This window comes from Benincasa hispida, chromosome 12 (genome assembly GCF_009727055.1).
Source record: "Benincasa hispida cultivar B227 chromosome 12, ASM972705v1, whole genome shotgun sequence".
In the NCBI taxonomy this organism is placed as follows: domain Eukaryota; kingdom Viridiplantae; phylum Streptophyta; class Magnoliopsida; order Cucurbitales; family Cucurbitaceae; genus Benincasa; species Benincasa hispida.
This window is the reverse complement of record NC_052360.1, coordinates 15,466,448-15,484,717: the sequence shown is the minus strand read 5'-3', so window position 1 is coordinate 15,484,717 and position 18,270 is coordinate 15,466,448. Positions and strand designations below refer to the sequence as shown.

The window sequence follows — 18,270 nt, the reverse complement described above, 5'->3', positions numbered from 1 at the left end:
GTGAGTTTCATCTACCGTAATGTATTCCCCAGGCTACTTCTACCGGCGTCTTTTGAACATACATAGTTCCATAGAGAATAGTTCGGGTACATCGCTTGAATCTCACGTGACAAAACATATATACATTTCAAAATTCATTACTAGTTATTGAAAACAAATACTAATTATCGGTATAGCTTTTAAGGTGTATGAACAACCAAATAACAAGAAGAAGAATGAGGTGTATGGTACCAGTTGAAGATGTCTTTCCAAACTTTAGCACTCAAAACAACAGAAAACCTCCCATCGTATCTTACCAACGAGACCTAGCCAGGCAGCAAACACACAAATGGCGTGAACACCGGAACGCTACTGATGGGATGTGATTACCACCAGAAAAAAGCACCCGGGTTTCTCGGATAGAGAAAGCCTAAAGCATGCCGTCTTTGGTGAGTTTGGATAGAGGAAGAGGAAACACGAATCGTATCAGTGATAAGCAATGGAAAGGGTAAAAAAGACGCTTCGCATCCAGGTAGAATGCTTAAAATGCGTTAGTGGTTAGAGCAAAGAGAAAGTTATTATGCCATACTTTGACCTAATTTTTGTACGAACGATCCGTGATATTGAGGTCGATAAACTATTTATTAGGCAGGACAATGAGTCCCTTCTGCATATGATTTCACATCGGTTGAGTGGCAATCTTCCTGTACAGGAACGTATGAGTACCCAAGTTTGCATTCATTTAAGAATAATTCACAGCAGAATGTGCCTCATCAGCCTTGTTATTTGTATTCAAATTATAATAGCATAAATGACCCTCTTGACAAACACCGTACCGCAATGATTACATTGACACTAAGGACTACAGATTGGTCCGAAAAAGTTTGTCCACAGTGTTTTGGTATAGGTTAGGCAAAGGCTATGCAGAATCGTGTAGGTGACTAGGTGGATGTGCAGCTATCCGGATGCTTCAAGGTGTTATTTGTTATGTGGAGGGTTTCCTCTTAACAGTTTGACACCAAATGTCACTCCAGAATATTCATTCGATTCGGGCAGTGGATAAATGAATAGTCACTAAGGAGCCGCTAAACATCGCGGATTTCACATGCGTCCCTGCTCAATTCTTAAGTTGGAGTCGTTACTCATGCTACTTATTGTGCAATCATCTGGTAAATGCACCACTCATTATCCTAAATATATTGCTATACTCTTAAGTTCTATAATTTACTTTTAATTATTTTTTCTAATTGCGAAATCTTTACATTATTTACACAGAGAAGTTGGTCGAACAATCATGCAGATATCCTGTCACAGAATGTTCAACACGAATTGATCCAAATAGAGCACAGAGTACATTCGCTATATGTAGTTGACAACATCCATATAGCTTACTATTGCGTAGGCACTATATTCATTTACTTTTTATTGTCACCAATTCACCTATTCGTTCTCCTCTCCACCACTCCTAGATTGTAGAGGACTTGTTTCGAGAAGAGGATAGTTGTTTGATGAGGTTCTACATAATGTGGAAATTGGCCCCCCTATGGAATGTAGAACGTAGAGTCAAACTGAATTTAGTCGTGATGATTGGATGATCTGCAGCTATTTGGTTTAGGAACATTAATGACTCAGAGGCTGGTCCTTCGTCTTACTTAACGAGTACGATGACATATTAGGAGGTCGGGGTCGTGGCAGAGCATATATGAATATTTATATTAGTGAAGTGCGGCCTGCAGAGGTCACCAGAGCACACATCAAGAAGAACACCTGAGCAACCTTAAATTCCGAATGTCGACGCCGATGACAACCAAGCTTGAAATCGACGACGTCCGCCTTAATGGACACACTAATTTTGTTATTCTTTTATATAAATGAGATATTTAATTTAACATTTTTTTTTATTTATTGAGATCATTATTTTTTTAAATTTATTCTTTTTATATATATTATGAATCAGTAATTATTTTGATTAATAGAAGCTTTTAAATGTCAGCTGACATAAATAATAAAACATTAAAGTCTAAATCTAAAAAGTTAGGTAAAAAAAACTCAATATTTCAAATTTACCATATTTTAGATAATAATTGGTGAAACATAATAGACTTATGTATGTCGAAACTTCAACCCTCGACAATCCTTGTTTCCAAGTTTTTCTTTGTTTGTCGAGTTCTCAACGTTCGACCTTTACGTTAGTCGAATCCTCAACCCTCGACTTCTAGCCTTGAACTCCCAAAACAACAATATTTCTCTAATAAGTTTCAAGACAACAATATTTCTCTAATAAGTTTTGAAAACAACAATATTAATATTAAAGGTCCTTTAAAAAGTCCCTAAAATAATTTTATACTAATATTTTGAATAATTATATTACATTTTAAATTAGAAGATTAATTTTTTTAAAATTACATCCTCTCTAAAACTATTTTTAAAAACTTTAAGTATCATATAATTATTTTTAAAAATTCAAACAAAAAAAATACTTCAAAGACCATTTAAACCTATTTTTATAAATTTGGGGACTAAAAAAAGTACATTTTAAAAATTCATGGACCAAATAGACATATTGTTATAAATTTATAACAAAAAAAGTACATTTTTAAAACTCATAGATCAAATGTATATATTCTTCAAATTTTGGAGATTAAAAAGATCATTTTTCTTAAAATTTTAAATAGTGTTTATCTGTTAAAAAAAGACCTTAAGGTTAGGTTGAAAAGATAAAGACGGAGGGATCATTAACATTTTATTTTTTACATATTAAAATAATTGGAGAATAAACAATTTAAAAGAAAAAGAGTATTTTTTTTTTAAGAAAAAAGGAAAAAGAGTATTCACTATATATTATACAAGTAAAAGTTGAACAAGAATTGTATGAAGACCAAAATTTCACTAATTTTTATTATTATATAAAATGCACGAACAAATCAAACTTATAAAAGTTCAAATTTTCTTTTTTAATTTTTTTCCCAAAAAACCAATTTAAATAGAATTTGTACCATTTGTCGGATTAAGTGCTCAACTAGAACTCTTAAAAAAGTTGATAACAAAAGTGGGAATAATTTGCCAAAAAAAGATTTATTTTAATGTCTCTTAAAAAAATTGTAAAATTCACAACCCAATAAACAACAAACCAATTAGTAAAGAGACACAACCCTTTTTAAAGAGAGCTAACTCAATGAAGATAATAAAAGGTGTTTTTTTTCTTTAAAAGGTAAAAAATGCTAACATTTTTACAACCTTTTAAAAAGAAATCGACTTGGGACAACATTTATCAAACCATAATAAAAATTTATGTAATCAAAATGAGATTTCATTGATGAATAAATCATAATATGTTTGAATCGTAAAACTCGTAAAACAATTAGATTGTTTTTTTTATCACATTTACCTAGAATTATAAATCTATTGCATTTTATTGTTATCGTTAGGGTGGCCCTAATGGTAATGATAACAGTAATAATAAAAATAATAGTAACGTATGTAACAATAAATGTGACAAATTTATAGTTTTCATACTATTACATAACAATATATAACAATAAATATAGTGGTTCTCACATAATTTTCAATCGCAATCAGATTAAACATATTTTATTCCTTGATCAGATTATATTATTTGATTACAAATTTTAAAATGGACCCCACATCTTATTTTAATTATAGAAAGCAGATAAATAACAATCAATTGAAACCTACCTTTTGTATTATGATTGATGATTCAATCTATTAATTGTGACATTAATGTAGTAATAAACTAATTTTTCTAAAAAAAGAAGTCTTAGTTCAGCACGTACGTAATCTATAACTCGACCATCAAATAAATAAAATTAATGAAATAATGACTAATTTAATTTGAAAAAGATAATCATAAATCTACTTTAGAGATCCATCGACGAAGATACTTTCAACTTTTCAAAACAAAAAGATAAAGAGAGAGAAATCTATAGACCAACGATATAAACACGAGTTTCAAATGCGAAAAGTAATCTCCAAACTACTGAGAAAAGAGAAATTGGGAGAGGAAAAGGAAAAGAAATTCAAAACCAATGACTTTTTCATTGGGAAACACAACGACCGACAAGTCGTGTGGATCGGAGGATTATCCTTTTTTCCTTTTCCTAATGGGGTATTGAGAAATAGGCTGCTTTAAATACCCACGAAGCTCCATTCCATTTGGCAAAGATCTGCACCACGTTTTCGATTTCCAAAAGCATTCTTCCAAGTTTTTTCGATTTGGGGTTGTCGATTTCTCTAGTTTAAGGTCTTTTTTTGAAGTGGGGTTTTCGAATTCTTGTTGACGAACAAATGGAGGGAGTTGATCATCTTGCCCATGAGAGGAACATGGCTCAATTCGACGTTAATGATATGAAGATCGTTTGGGCGGGATCTCGTCAAGCGTTTGAGGTATCTGATCGAATGTCTCGACTGGTTGCTAATGATCCGGTGAGTAATTTCTGTTCCAGTCCTAATTTTCTCGACATTTTACCAATTTTTGTCATTCAATTGATTTGATGAATTCTTTGTAATGTTTTTTATTTGAAGGCCTTTCGAAAGGACAATAGAGTCCATTTAACAAGGAAGGAGTTGTTTAAGAACACTCTTAGAAAAGCAGCTTATGCATGGAAGAGGATTATTGAGCTTAAACTTTCTGGTACGGATACGTGATTTGAGCCCTTTCTGTGGATTGTATTGTATTGTTTTCCCTATTTTCTTGAACGTATTGTATTTACCTTGTGTTGTTATTTCTTGATAGAGGAGGAAGCTGGTAGATTAAGGTTCTTTGTAGATGAGCCAGCATATACAGATCTTCACTGGGTGAGTTGACTTTATTCTCTTTGTTGGCATTACAACGACAATTATCGGCTGAATTTTTGGCTGTATGACTTTTGTTTGAACAACACTATGGATAAATATTGGTCTCCATCATCTTGCCTTTTAAGCTTTTGGAATGAATTACGTTTAATTTTCTTTCTCTCATTCTCTGTCTTTTTTTCTTCTTTATTTTAGGGAATGTTCGTTCCATTCCTTAAAGGGCAAGGAACTGAGGAGCAACTACAGAAGTGGTTGCCGTTGGCATATAAGATGCAAATAATTGGATGCTATGCTCAAACTGAACTTGGACATGGTTCAAATGTTCAAGGGCTTGAAACAACTGCAACGTTTGATGCAAAGACAGATGAATTTGTTATACATAGTCCAACACTTACCTCAAGCAAAGTAAGTACAGGTGGTAGTTGTATATTCACCACCCTCTATAAGTTAGTCGCCTCTTACCTGTATTGGAATGAATCTGTGTCAAACTTTGTTTCATCTTTCTGTCCCCATAATCAAAGAATTTGTTTCCTCTAGGGGTGTAAGTTGAATGGATTAGATTGATATTGAAGAGAAACTTTAATTAAACTGGCTATTTTGGTGGCTTGATCGACTGTGGAAAGTTGAAACTTAATAAATTGACTGCAGTTCATTATATCTTTTTGTGTTGATAGTTGGTACTTACACTTAGCATTGATGTTTTTACTTCTTTAACTCTGTGTTTAGGTATGAGAATATGCTGCATTCTTTGTCTCTTATTTTTGTTCCTTCTTGCTTGTGAACAGTGGTGGCCTGGTGGTTTGGGTAAGGTTTCAACACATGCAGTTGTATTTGCTCGTCTTATCACCAATGGTCGGGACTATGGAGTGCATGGTATGCAAACTATGAATGCTTTCTATCCTCTAGTTCTTGATCCTGATTTATTTATAGTTATAAAGCCTCCATTTTGTAGGTTTCATGGTCCAGATAAGGAGTTTGGATGATCACTCAGCTCTACCAGGCATAACTATTGGAGATATTGGTGTGAAATTTGGGAATGGAGCTTACAATACTATGGATAATGGGGTCATGCGCTTTGATCACGTCCGCATCCCGAGGAATCAACTGTTGATGAGGTTATTTCTATTCATTTTTTTTGTCAGTTGTTCCTTATTGTCATACTATCTTTCTCCATGTTTTTCTTGTTTAGGAGTTGACCTCAATATTCATTAGGTTTGTTATTGTTATATGGGTTTATCATTTGTCCTTTGAGTATGTTAAGTAGGAAATTCTTGAGGTTGGTATCTATGATGACCACTTGGTTGTTTCTAGCGGTTGTTATCACATGTCTCAAAGTTTCAATCCTTGAGGTACATATAAATTCAATTTCAATTAGCTTCATATCAGGGAGATGCTTAGTTTCCACAATTAGATGTTCAAACATCTCATTGTTCCTAAGACTTGTACATTGGTCATGTCTATCTATTGGAAATAGAGATGGGAATCATTCTCCTAGTTCTTATTGATTGATTTTTCTTGTTTGAGGGATGAACCTTGGCGAATCTCATTTCTTTTGTTCCATTTTACAAAAATTTAGAAAACAAAGAAAATACATAAATAGAGACTCTCTAATTGGTATGCATATATAACATGCATTCAGTTGAACAAGCCTTCTAAAGTTGGCTCTAAACCTCGCAGGTTTTCTCAAGTTACAAGGGAAGGGAAATATGTGCAATCAGATGTTCCACGACAATTAGTTTATGGCACTATGGTATATGTTAGAAAGACGATTGTAGTTGATGCTTCAAATGCCTTATCACGTGCAGTTTGTATTGCTACGAGGTACAGTGCTGTTCGTAGACAATTCGGAGCACAGGATGGTGTGGAAACTCAGGTACGAGTACAGTCGATTATATGTGAAGTATAAGGGTATATATGTAATTTTTATCATTAGTCAAAGCTATTATAGTCACATTAATCATGTCTTTGTTGATTTCATATCTAGTTGGATAAAGTTGTTTTTCTTTTCAGAAGGATTTTTTTTTCTATCTTCCTTTCCATTTTCAACCATGATTCGAATGCATAATTTTTATCATTTTGCTCTGCTTCATGATTGATTGCGCTGGTAACTATTGCTAGTTTCTTGTGTGTACTAATACAATTATTTTTTCCATGATATCATGAATTCAAGTCTTAACATAGATACAAATGGTTAAGTTTTTGATTAGCATACTATGTAATGAATGATCCTTCATGACCATTTTAGAAACTAAACGTAGAAAAATGTCTCGATGACATTATTTTTCTGTTCTAGATTTGTTGACCAATAATGTTTCTCATTTGATTGATTTTTAGGTGATCAATTATAAAACGCAACAAAGTAGGCTATTCCCTTTGCTGGCTTCTGCCTATGCTTTCAGATTTGTTGGTGAGTGGTTACAGTGGCTATACACGGATGTGACTGAGAGACTGGCTGCCAACGATTTCTCGACCTTGCCTGAGGCTCATGCATGCACTGCCGGCTTGAAGTCAATCACGACGGCTGCAACTGCTGTGAGTATCCTTTTGGATTTCATTAGCCTGGTCATCTTCATCTGCATTGTTCTTTTATGTTGAACGGAAGTTTTAATCATCTCTTTCTCCGTATTTAAAAGTCATGCTACATACAATGTTCCTGATTAGAGATACTCTTATACATATCTTACACAAGGGGATTGTTTAGAGTTGCACTCAATTCTGCAGATTAAAAACTTTAATAACTTAAGACCCTTGCAAGTCCTCCCAAGGACTAAACGGGTGGGTCGTGAGCATGATGTAGGAATATCCCAATCCATAGTTCTTTTCTAAGAAAATCCTATATTTGTCTCTGTTAGTCTACTAGCAGCATTATTAGTTCTAAATTGTTTTATTTACATTTGTATAATCAAATATTACCCGTATTTTTCTCACAGCCTTAATTTTAAATTGTAATTGCAGGATGGGATCGAGGAGTGCCGGAAGTTATGTGGTGGCCACGGTTACCTTTGTAGCAGTGGGCTTCCTGAGTTGTTTGCAGTTTATGTTCCTGCCTGTACATATGAAGGAGACAATGTTGTGCTACTTTTACAGGTGTGGTTTAAGTTTTCAAGACAAGAATTATGATTGTGACTTAGTGTTGAACTTCTGAGTTCTCAATATGGGCAACTCTATTTTATTCCTTGATTATTTCTTATAAAGAAAATGAAAGCTCAAGGCTTATGACTATGTGTCATCTCATACGACTTCCAAAGGAAACTGCAGAATTAAAAATTTTAACAAGAATTAATATAGAATAAATTTCCATACAATTCATATCTATCCTTGACATATTTGACAAATTTCTGCTGGAAAAATGAACAGAACCATTGAAATTGGCTTCAATCCATATTATTTTTGTGTTTGAATCTAGATTGTGAACCCTTCCTCACCTGACTATTATCGAGGGTATCTAACTAAATTGGTTAATTTTATGTTGTTTATGATATAGGTTGCACGATTTCTCGTAAAGACCGTATCCCAGTTGGTGTCTGGGAAGAAGCCTGTTGGTACGACAGCTTACATGGGACGATTACAACATCTGATGGAATCCACTTGCAAAGTTCAGAAAGGTAATTTGTTAATTAAAAAAAAAAAAGCAATAAATATTTGTACGTCCCACATGAACACAATAAAAATCACAGAGGACTGATTAATTAATTATTTATTTTCTTGACAATTTTAATTCTCCGCAGCTGAGGACTGGTTAAATCCTAGCATTGTTCTTGAGGTTTTTGAAGCACGGTCAGCTAGGATGTCTGTTGAATGTGCCAAAAAACTTGGCGAGTTTACCAATCAAGAAGAAGGTAGGTCGGCTTCTACTTGGATGAAAATTGTAATTTATTCAAAAAATCGGTATTTTAATTAATATCGGAATAATGACCTCGTTCTTTTTGCATTCTTAGACCAATTTGCTCATGCCATCTTTAAACTATCACTTGATTGTCTATACATGACAGTGGTGATTTGTTCTAAACTCGTGGAGTTTTTCATGATAATCCTTTATCATACTGTAGGTTTTCAGGAACTTTCTCCTAGTTTAGTTGAGGCTGCAGTTGCACATTGCCAACTAATTATCGTCTCCAAGTAAGTTTCTTCTTTGTTTGAAAGCGTTGATTGTTTTGGCTGGTTTTTTAAATCCAAAACTTTCTTAAGCAAAATTTTCACATACAAAGCATAACCAGGTTTTCGTGTTTTCGACCTTCTCTTCCGTTCCTTTACTGATCGTTTCAAAAATCTTTCAATTTCAGATTCATTGAGAAACTTCAGGGAGACATACCTGGAAAAGGAGTAAAAGAGCAATTACAGAAACTTTGCAGTATTTATGCTTTGTATACACTACACAAACACATGGGTGATTTTCTTTCCACTTCAACCATCACCCCCAAACAGGCTTCACTTGCTGATGATCAACTTAGATCTCTATATTCTCAGGTTTGAACAGAACCACATCTCCCTTCTTGTCCTTCTAACTGTCGAAGGAAAGCAGTCTTCTGACCCAACGTCGGAATTTTCTCTTTTGTAGGTTCGGCCCAATGCAATTGCTCTTGTCGATGCGTTCAACTACACCGACCATTACCTTGGCTCGATTCTTGGCCGGTATGATGGGAATGTTTACCCAAACCTCTACGACGAGGCATGGAAGGATCCGATGAACGAGTCCGCTGTGCCTGATGGCTACCATGAATATATCAAACCTCTGCTTAAGCAGCAACTCAGAAATTCTAGGTTATGAAGAATAGGGATGGTGTAACAAAATGTTATGCTCTGATAATTTGTAATAAGTCCACGGATTCAGCTTGGGATTCTATTCTCCTGTATGAATTCGCATTATTTTATAGATCGAATTACTGGCTATGAATTTTAAGTACCTTATTAAGAAAGTAGATATTTTTTCCCTTTTTTATTTTTTTTTCTTTTGAGTCAATAATAAAAAATAAAAGTTGAAGTTTCTTATTCCCTTCTTGTTGTTATTATTATCTGTAGTGGTTGGGCGTTATTTTTAACCCTAATAAATCTAAGGGTATTCAAAAAACCCGGTAATCCGACCAACTCGGACTATCTAACCCAAACCGCAAGGGTTGGATTAGGTTAGATTTTATTTTGGATTGAGTTGGATTAAAATGTTAAAAAATATTAAATTTGGGTTGGGTTTGGGGTTATCCCATTCCCAACCCGACTCGAATATATATAAATAAAAGTTTAAAAAAAACAGTCAAATTAAAAAAAAAAAACAAAACCGGTGACCCAACCCGACCCAACTCGAAAATTTTGGGTTGGGTTGGATTGGGTTGACCCTCCAAAAAAGAATTAATAGGATTCATTATTAGTTAATCCGAATTTTGGTCCACCAAAATCTTCCAACTCGGACTATGTACACCCTTAAATAAATTTATATTACTCAAGGTACAAAATAAAATATGATTGGATAACAAGATTTGTGAATACTTATAGCGAGAAAGGTTACAAATATTTAAAAAGGAGATGAAATGGGAAGATTTAGAGTATTAATTTAAAGAAGGAAAAAATAAAAAATCAAATTTGACTTTTAAATTTGTTGAAGTTGTTTAAAATTCAACCTTTAATTTTTAATATCATCAAATATTGCCTTAAATTTATAAAGGTGTTGCAATCTTTTAACCTTAAAAAATTAAGGCTTTGAACCCTCTAATAGGTTCTCGTTCCAACTGAAAAAATGCGTTTAGTAAATGTGTACGTGTGAGATTAATAGAATTTTAAAAAATAAATGCATTAGAACCAAATTCTTTTGTTGAACTTTCAGTTTTTCAATGGTTTATTTCTACTTGATTAGGGTTATTATTTCTACTTGATCAGAGTTATTGTGTTTTAAACTTTATTTTATTAAAACTGAAGAGTTCGTAAAGATTTTTACATTGTTTTTTAAATTAGTGGACGAATGTGCAAAAATTGTAACACTCAATTAATTAATTTAGGGTCCAATTTAACGATACTGAAAATCTAGAGCCCATGTTGATAAATCCAACAAGTTCAGAGTTAAAATAGATTTTTTCTCATTAAAGAAAATGGTAGATGTATATGTAACCGTGAGAAAGTTCAACGATATATAGAAAAAAAATAAAAAAGAAAGAAAGATAAAAATAGAATATTGGCCTTAAAAATCAAAGGGTCAGAGTCAGATTTGATTTCTTCTCATTTACAAAAATAGTATCTAATCGTAAAAAAGTACAGCCATATGTGGGGAAAGAAAGATGAAAGTAGGATATATGCCTTGAAAATCAAAGGGCTTGTGAGAATTGATAGTTCAAAACTTCTTGATCATCGAGGAATTTTAAGAATTTGAATTGAGATATAATGTTTATTTAAATGGTTAATTTGTTGAGGAACAAGCTTCTATTATCATTGTTGACACATCAATGTAAGTGCATGTTGCTTATCTTTTGTAAGTTTTGCTCAATCCTTTTCTTATCATGCCCACCATTTACCACATCTTTCCATAATCTTATCTAAAAAGACAAGTAAAAACAGACCATTTAGATCCGTTTGGTAACCATTTTTTATTTGATTTTTGGTTTTTTGAAATTATACTTGTTTTCTCACAATTTCTGACACAGTGTTTTCATATTTCCTATATAAATATTTCAATTCTTAACCAATTTCCAAAAACAAAAACAAGTTCTTGAGAGTTATTTTTTCTTTTTTAGTTTTCAAAATTCGGCTTTCATTTTGAAAACACCCCTAAAATCTAAATAACAAAACATATAAACTAATAAATGAAAGTGATGTTCATAGGTTTAATTTTCAAATACTAGAAACTAAAAATCAAATGGTTACCAGACGGGACTTAGACCATGTAAGTAGAGAATAGATATGATCATGAAAGAAATTAAGAGCTAACTGGACACTAACTTCATCAAAATATATATAAGCAAATAGTCTAAAGATGCATCTGATAAATTGCTCCCTCAAATCCTTATTCTGTATGTATATTAATCAATATATTTACTTCACCAATTCATCCAATTTACAGTAATTGATCCTCCAAATTTATTCACCAAGGAAATGCTTACTTACAGTATCTACTTTGCATTAGTGTATGGTTGTATCTTCAACAATATAAAGGTTTCCTGTGTGCTGCAGCATTTGCAAGTGGTAAAGTCCCCTTTTTCTTGTCTTCCCTGCAGTGGAGATTGGAGCTCAAGTATTTGCATAACAACAGAGAACAAAGAAACAAGAATGGCAGGAACTTATGGAATTTGAGTAACTTGAAACATGAGGACTACTAAAAGTTCAGAGTAGAAAGGGAAACTTCATAGTGTTAGGGGATTAATAATATAACTACTTTCTACATATACTTTATAAAAAGACAACGCCTACTATATCTAGATGCTTTTTGGAGAATCTTACATAAATATGTATATATTATTCATTTACTTCCTCAATGAAAGTTTCTTTCTTCAAGAATTTCTCTTTCCCCTTTGTCACTAATTGTATTCTACCTACCTTCTTTCCCTCGATAATCTTTTCTCTATGCACATTTTCTCTTATTTGTGTAGACACAAGTTATCCCTCTAACAAGAATTCATTTTCCCATTCTTATACTTTAAAAAATTCTAATATTATCCCTAACCTTCACAAACATTTCAAAAATTATCATTGTAGAAATACTCTCTTATTACAAAAGGAAATTGAGACTTGAAACAATGTGGTAGTGACCTAAAACAGTGGGGAGATTTTAAAATGTTTTGTGAAAATTAAGAGGTAGTATTGCAACTTTTGAAACAACAAGAATACTTTTTGAAATAAAAAAGCAAAGTTCATGGACATCTTTATAACTTATGCAAATATTTAACAGTACATTTTTTAACAGTATTGTAACTCCCAAACACATCTAAGAATTCATTCAACATGCAACAAATACAACTAGCAACGCATAAAACAAACGATTATCCATGGTGTACCTGCATGCTGCTTGGTGATTCCCGCCGAGTGCCATTCTTTTCCTTGAGTGGTTGTGTCTAGTATCAAGATGACGATATATATGTACTCACTCAAGACAACACCAACATAGAGGCAACAAACTGTGGTACAAATTTCTTCTTACTCTACAATAAATTACACTTTTCTGTAAACCCCTCTACTCTGTTAAGACATTCGGTTGTGCACAGTTCTTCATTCAAATCGGAAGGTCAAAAAGGTATCATGCCTCAGGGATTTGAAATAGATTCAGTCTACTAAACCAAATTGAGTGGAGAACCATGTGAAACAAATCATATTTAAGGGGTTTTGGGTTCCAAAGAAAGTGTTTCTGAACCATCTTCACATTTATCTGCATGGTAAGATATCTCTTCAGTGGTATAGCCGTTAGAATCTCCTTCAGCTTCGGAATATCCTTTTCAGCCACAACCACAGAGAATGCACTCCAATCGAGAAACTCACTAAAAGGAAGCACAAAATTATCAGCAATAATTACTGGGACACACTCATAATAAATGGCTTCAATTATCCTTGGGCTGTTCACTTCGTATCCCATTGGGCATAAGCAGTACTTGCTTGACTTCATATGTTGTATGTATGTCATCTTACGAGAGACTCTCAGTGGCAAAGGTCCATAAACTTTTATATCATCATCTTTGTCATTCCAATGCTTCAGGAGTATTGGACGGACTCTCCCATGCATGTTCCCAGCAAAGAAAGCCAGAATTGGGCGCTGTGATACCCTTTTCCCACCAACATTTCTAAGAGGTTTCCTAGGTGTCCTTATAGTAGTTTCTGGCAAAGAAACATCCTTGCTAAGTTTGAAAACCCCTTCTGAGAGATCAGCATTGCATAAAGCTTTTATGGTATTTTGGCTAAGTTCCCTATGTTCATTGACAGTATAGGGACCCTGCAGAAAGTTTGTGGCACGTAAAAAGAAAGAAAATGGTTAACCATAAGAGTAGCGGCTTCAGTAATCTGTGGCATTCCATATTTACCATAACCCATCAGTTTAAGCTTTTAAGTTAATCATTGATTTAGCATGATATTAGAACAAGAAGTCCTGTTTTCAAACCCTTGTAATGTCATTTTCCCTTCCCAATCAATATTGATTTCCACTTGTTGAGACTTCTACAAATGTCTAAGCCCACAAGTGAGGGAAAGTGTTAAAGTGTTATATGATTAAATTTACCATAACCCATCAGTTTAAGCTTTTGAGTCAATCGGTGATTTAACACACTCATCAAAAAAATCTAAGACAGAGAAATAGGCTTCTCACCCAGTCATGGCAAGCAACAAGGAAATGATCATAGCCATGTGTGCGGTTCCAATATGGATACTTTCCAGCAATCCAATTCACATGGTCCCTCAAGTATATTGACAATGGTTTCATATTATGAGAATCAGGCACATAAAGAGCCGTCTGCAGCTGGCGTGCACTATATGCAAGATAGAATAAGTGCGCCTTTTCTGGGTCTTTGGTGACGAACTGCCTGTTTTCCTCCATCAACTTCATAAACCACCCTTCAGAAGCATAAATTCCCCTCAGATGGGGAGTATGAAAGATAGGTCTAGATCCATCTCGGTAAATGTAAACTTTGAGTATCAATTCCATTAGTTCATAACTCCTGACATTTTGGGAAAATATATTGGAATCAATTCATATGAATGCTGAAAAGGAACGCCATGTAAGAAACTATAAAAAATCCAGAGGATTATGATAATACAAAAACCAAATGTATAGAACGGACTTCATTGGAAACATTCTCTTTATTCTTCATGCCATACGTGCTTCCTAACTTAGATGTTAACTTCCTAACGCTTTCCATATAATATATTAATTACTGTTTCTCTATTCTTTCAAATATTTCTTGCAAGAGCTGACTCCCACCATCAAAGAAAGTAAAAGAGATATCCTTATTCTAACATCATAAGATACTTAAATTGTCTCATTAATTTGAAACTTACATATTTAAGTTAAAATAAAAGTAGTGATGATGCAAATACCTTTTGAAGATAGATACATTCAAGAACAATGGGGCATATAGATCAGCATCATCTAGTACTGTTGGAGCGTGCTTAATCTCCTCCTTTGCATAAACAAGTGCTTCCACAGGCTTCAAGGACCAAACATGCCTCTGGATTACATATATAAAATGGTCATAAGCATGTAACAATAACTTTACTTTTTATCATTAAAACAAAAGGATTTAGAATTCCAAATTACCATACCTCCAACGCGGAGGGCGGTCTCCTGGGTGGGGGAGGAGGAGTTAGAACAATTGGCTTCTCTTTTAATCTGGCATGCTTCCTTTTTCTAGATGATTTTCTTCTTTTAGGAGCTGTCTCTCTCCCATGACTCACTGACACCAGTTGAACCATTTGATCTGTAGCATTATGCGAGACAACAGATTTCAATGGTATCAATTGGAGCCTTTCTGTACTATTCTTGAGGGATTCATTCAATTCCATGGTTTCCTCCATGGATGTGTATAATATAACTGTTGCTGGTCGAGAAACAAACCATGTGTGCAATGGATAAGGAAGTATCAACATTTGAAGTGCAATGCCACCAACTGTCAAAATGGCGCCAATAATACATACTTTTGTCCAATCTATTTTATAGATTATGGAAATCCTAAAAATTTCTCTCATTACGTATAGAGAAAAACGCTGCAATGGTTTACTCATTTCATTGCATCATCATTTGCTACCTTAACGATCCATGAAAGACTAGTTCTAGTCTTTTTGTTAGATCAAGAACATATCCTGGTTCCATGTCAATGATGTGAGAACAGATATAGAAGCTTAATCCATCGGAACAAGCATTCAAGGCCAAGGCAACATTGAAAAGGATGTCAGAGCTTCTCACCGACCGCGGTCAATTGCAATATCATGACTTCAGCACCTGCCAACACACATTTTTACAGTCATATAGGCAGAATAGATTATTTCTGCAGTAGTAAGAGCAGAACTGAAAGTAGGTACAATATAAAGGAAATGTTTGAAATGGATAGTTGTTTTTCTATTACATGCATTCAATTTCTCCTAAAAACTGGTCTTTTGTGTTAATGCCTGAAATAAGCCCCAGACATATAGCAAGCATTGAACACCCATCAAGGGAAAAGCAGATCCTAGAATAGGAAGATCTTCAGGACTACCAAAACTTCAAAAGGATGTAAGAAGAGTCAATCATGAAGTAAAAGTTAAACATATGTCAACCTAAGCAACTGACTAAGACATATATGTTGTTGAACTCAAAAACCATTGGAAAATTATATACATCTTGAATTTAGTTCTGATCATACTACAAATCTTATATATTATCCAATTTCCATTGAGAGGAAAAAAGAAATCAAGTGACAAAGGACTTTCAGATATGGCTATCAGAAATATAAGAGAATTGTGATCGCTGTACTCCCCTTACCAATATTTCTCATTAAAGATTGAAGTACTAGACATTGAAGTGGTAAAATAAATCCTCGTTTTGTACCAACAGATGATCAAATGGTCTGATGAAGTAGCTACAAAAGTTGGTCCACCTGATGTATCAGGCAAGATGATGGATGACAGAGATAAGGAAAAGAGTAAGGAATCCAGCACTTAGAACTCTAAAGAAAACCAGGGTTTAAACGGGCAGAGAATTTTTTTGTGGTATCTTATGAATTTCATAATAACTAGATAAGAGAGGGGGCAGAAAAGATGTGTATCAGATATTATCTCAGAGACACCATATAACAAAAAATGAAATTGTCTTAATGGACGTCTCATGACCAACAAACTACATCAAAAAGTCGCTTGTTGTTGTAATCGGCAGTTTAGTGTAATAGTTTGGTTAAATTAGTTTCATTTTCACTTTATATACTTTCTCTACAGTTGCTTACTTGGATAACTGGTCAAGTAGCCTATATTAAGACATTCGGTAACTGTGGTTAAATTAATGGCTGGTTAAAAGCTAGCTGCTGGGGAAGGTTAAAGGTTATCCACATGGTAAAATTCAACCTCTTGAGAAGATCATAAACAGTAACCGCTTTGAAAAGAGATCTGGAGCTGTATTGAACAAAATTTAGCCACTAGGTTTAGTACTAAGATGATGCAACACAAGGTGAGCTACATAATATCCGTTGAAAGAAACTACTGTACGACATACTTATAATAATCTCTGTTATTAAAAGCTACATGATCCATCCTTCAAATTGTGGAAATGGAAAATAACTACCCTATTACTAACAGATGGACAAATGTAAAATTCCAAAAATTAAAATAAAAAATAACGAATACTGGGGATCAATAAAACTTCACTGTACAAACAGAAACAGGATCGTAACCCATACCCACCAATTAAATATCCTCAGGATTAAACCCATTGAACAGACACAAAATTCCATGAATCGGAAACTTCACAATTCTCAACCGTCACCAAATATGACGAAAATCTTACGGCGTACAGAAATTAGAAGCTCGTATTCTTCTCAGCTATGCATGGTCGGATTAAAGTTCAACCAATGAATTAGATGAGTCTCTTACATGAACAGAAAACTAGAAACCAAAAACGATTACACGAAAAATAAAAAGATTAACAACATCATTACATCAAATTCCATACCTGGATTCAGAAAGCGCGAAACAGAGAAAAGAGGACCAAAATAACGGTGATGAACTCTGAAAAAAGAACAGAAACGGCCGATGATAAAGGAATCGAAATGAAATCAAAGGATGGAGATTATTCCAGAAAGAATATGAGAGAAGGAAAAAGAAAGAGCAGAAATGGAAAACAGAGGGAGTTGAACCAAATGGAGGGAAACTACACACGGACGACAATTGCGGGAACGGTTCTTCATTTATATACGTTTTTTTTTAGTGCAACACGTAAATTTTTTGACTTGACGACACAATGTACAAAATGTTATAAAATTTGAGTTTGATTATTCATTAAGTTTCAAAATGTTTCTATTTTATTTTTGAAATTTTAGTTTTATTTTAACCTCAATTATACACAATATTTTAACCTCATTTTTTTCTAAAATTGAAATAAATGTAAAATTAAGATCAGAAATAAATAAAAATAATTTTGCAATTTTTTAATGAAAGAAAATTTCTTAATTCGGAATTCGGAAAGATTAAGAAAATGCAGCAATAAATTGAATAAATAAACTGATTCGTAAATTCATATAAGAGTTAGTGTGAGACAAATTATTTGACGTTGAAAAAAAAAGTTTGACTTCAAGTTAGATATGAAGCCACGTGGCCTGAGGCTAGAGGATGTGTCACATACAGCTGGCGCCACGTGATTGGTGATATTTATTTTTTCCCTTTTCCTAATTATCATTTTCTTTCTCTCTCCTTCAATATTACGTTTTTATCTCTCCTCCCCACTCTTAAAATCTGTCTTCTTTCATTGGATATTATCCTTTTAGAAACTATTTAGAAAAATATTGTTATTTTCAAACTATTTGTAAAAATATATATTTTTTAAAAAATAAGTCGAGG

General features: G+C 33.7%; 2 protein-coding genes across 4 annotated transcripts; one reads left to right on the top strand and one right to left on the bottom strand.

The window, feature by feature from the left end:
* Positions 1 to 3,980: 3,980 nt before the first annotated feature.
* Positions 3,981 to 9,723, top strand: LOC120092948 (peroxisomal acyl-coenzyme A oxidase 1-like). The gene is made up of 14 exons (XM_039051208.1): positions 3,981 to 4,422; positions 4,522 to 4,630; positions 4,733 to 4,794; positions 4,987 to 5,196; positions 5,577 to 5,664; positions 5,744 to 5,906; positions 6,469 to 6,664; positions 7,126 to 7,323; positions 7,747 to 7,878; positions 8,276 to 8,396; positions 8,520 to 8,630; positions 8,841 to 8,910; positions 9,075 to 9,258; positions 9,350 to 9,723. Exons 1-14 carry the CDS (start codon positions 4,285 to 4,287, stop codon positions 9,557 to 9,559), a joined length of 1,992 nt encoding a protein of 663 aa, XP_038907136.1. The 5' UTR covers positions 3,981 to 4,284; the 3' UTR covers positions 9,560 to 9,723.
* A 2,013-nt stretch (positions 9,724 to 11,736) lies between these two features.
* Positions 11,737 to 17,610, bottom strand: LOC120092949 (probable glycosyltransferase At5g03795). Of its 3 annotated transcripts, XM_039051210.1 has the most exons (7): positions 17,387 to 17,610; positions 17,119 to 17,256; positions 15,013 to 15,688; positions 14,788 to 14,918; positions 14,060 to 14,408; positions 12,765 to 13,690; positions 11,737 to 11,981 (listed from the first exon to the last, which is right to left on the bottom strand). In XM_039051210.1, exons 3-6 carry the CDS (start codon positions 15,469 to 15,471, stop codon positions 13,004 to 13,006), a joined length of 1,626 nt encoding a protein of 541 aa, XP_038907138.1. In that variant the 5' UTR covers positions 15,472 to 15,688; positions 17,119 to 17,256; positions 17,387 to 17,610; the 3' UTR covers positions 11,737 to 11,981; positions 12,765 to 13,003. The 3 variants fall into 3 exon arrangements, with proteins under 3 accessions (XP_038907138.1, XP_038907137.1, XP_038907139.1); XM_039051209.1 differs by lacking the exon at positions 17,119 to 17,256; XM_039051211.1 differs by lacking the exons at positions 17,119 to 17,256; positions 17,387 to 17,610 and adding an exon at positions 16,208 to 16,482.
* Positions 17,611 to 18,270: the final 660 nt, after the last annotated feature.

Bases quoted from the DNA above. Each gene is read 5' to 3' on its own strand.
- LOC120092949 (XM_039051210.1), bottom strand. From the start codon at position 15,471: ATGAGTAAACCATTGCAGCGTTTTTCTCTATACGTAATGAGAGAAATT. The intron at 14,409-14,787 runs GTATTTGCATCA...CCAAAATGTCAG, and splicing joins AATGTATCTATCTTCAAAAG to GAGTTATGAACTAATGGAAT. The intron at 13,691-14,059 runs GTGAGAAGCCTA...AACTTTCTGCAG, and splicing joins TTGTTGCTTGCCATGACTGG to GGTCCCTATACTGTCAATGA.
- LOC120092948 (XM_039051208.1), top strand. From the start codon at position 4,285: ATGGAGGGAGTTGATCATCTTGCCCATGAGAGGAACATGGCTCAATTC. The intron at 4,423-4,521 runs GTGAGTAATTTC...TTTTATTTGAAG, and splicing joins GACTGGTTGCTAATGATCCG to GCCTTTCGAAAGGACAATAG. The intron at 7,879-8,275 runs GTGTGGTTTAAG...TTTATGATATAG, and splicing joins ATGTTGTGCTACTTTTACAG to GTTGCACGATTTCTCGTAAA.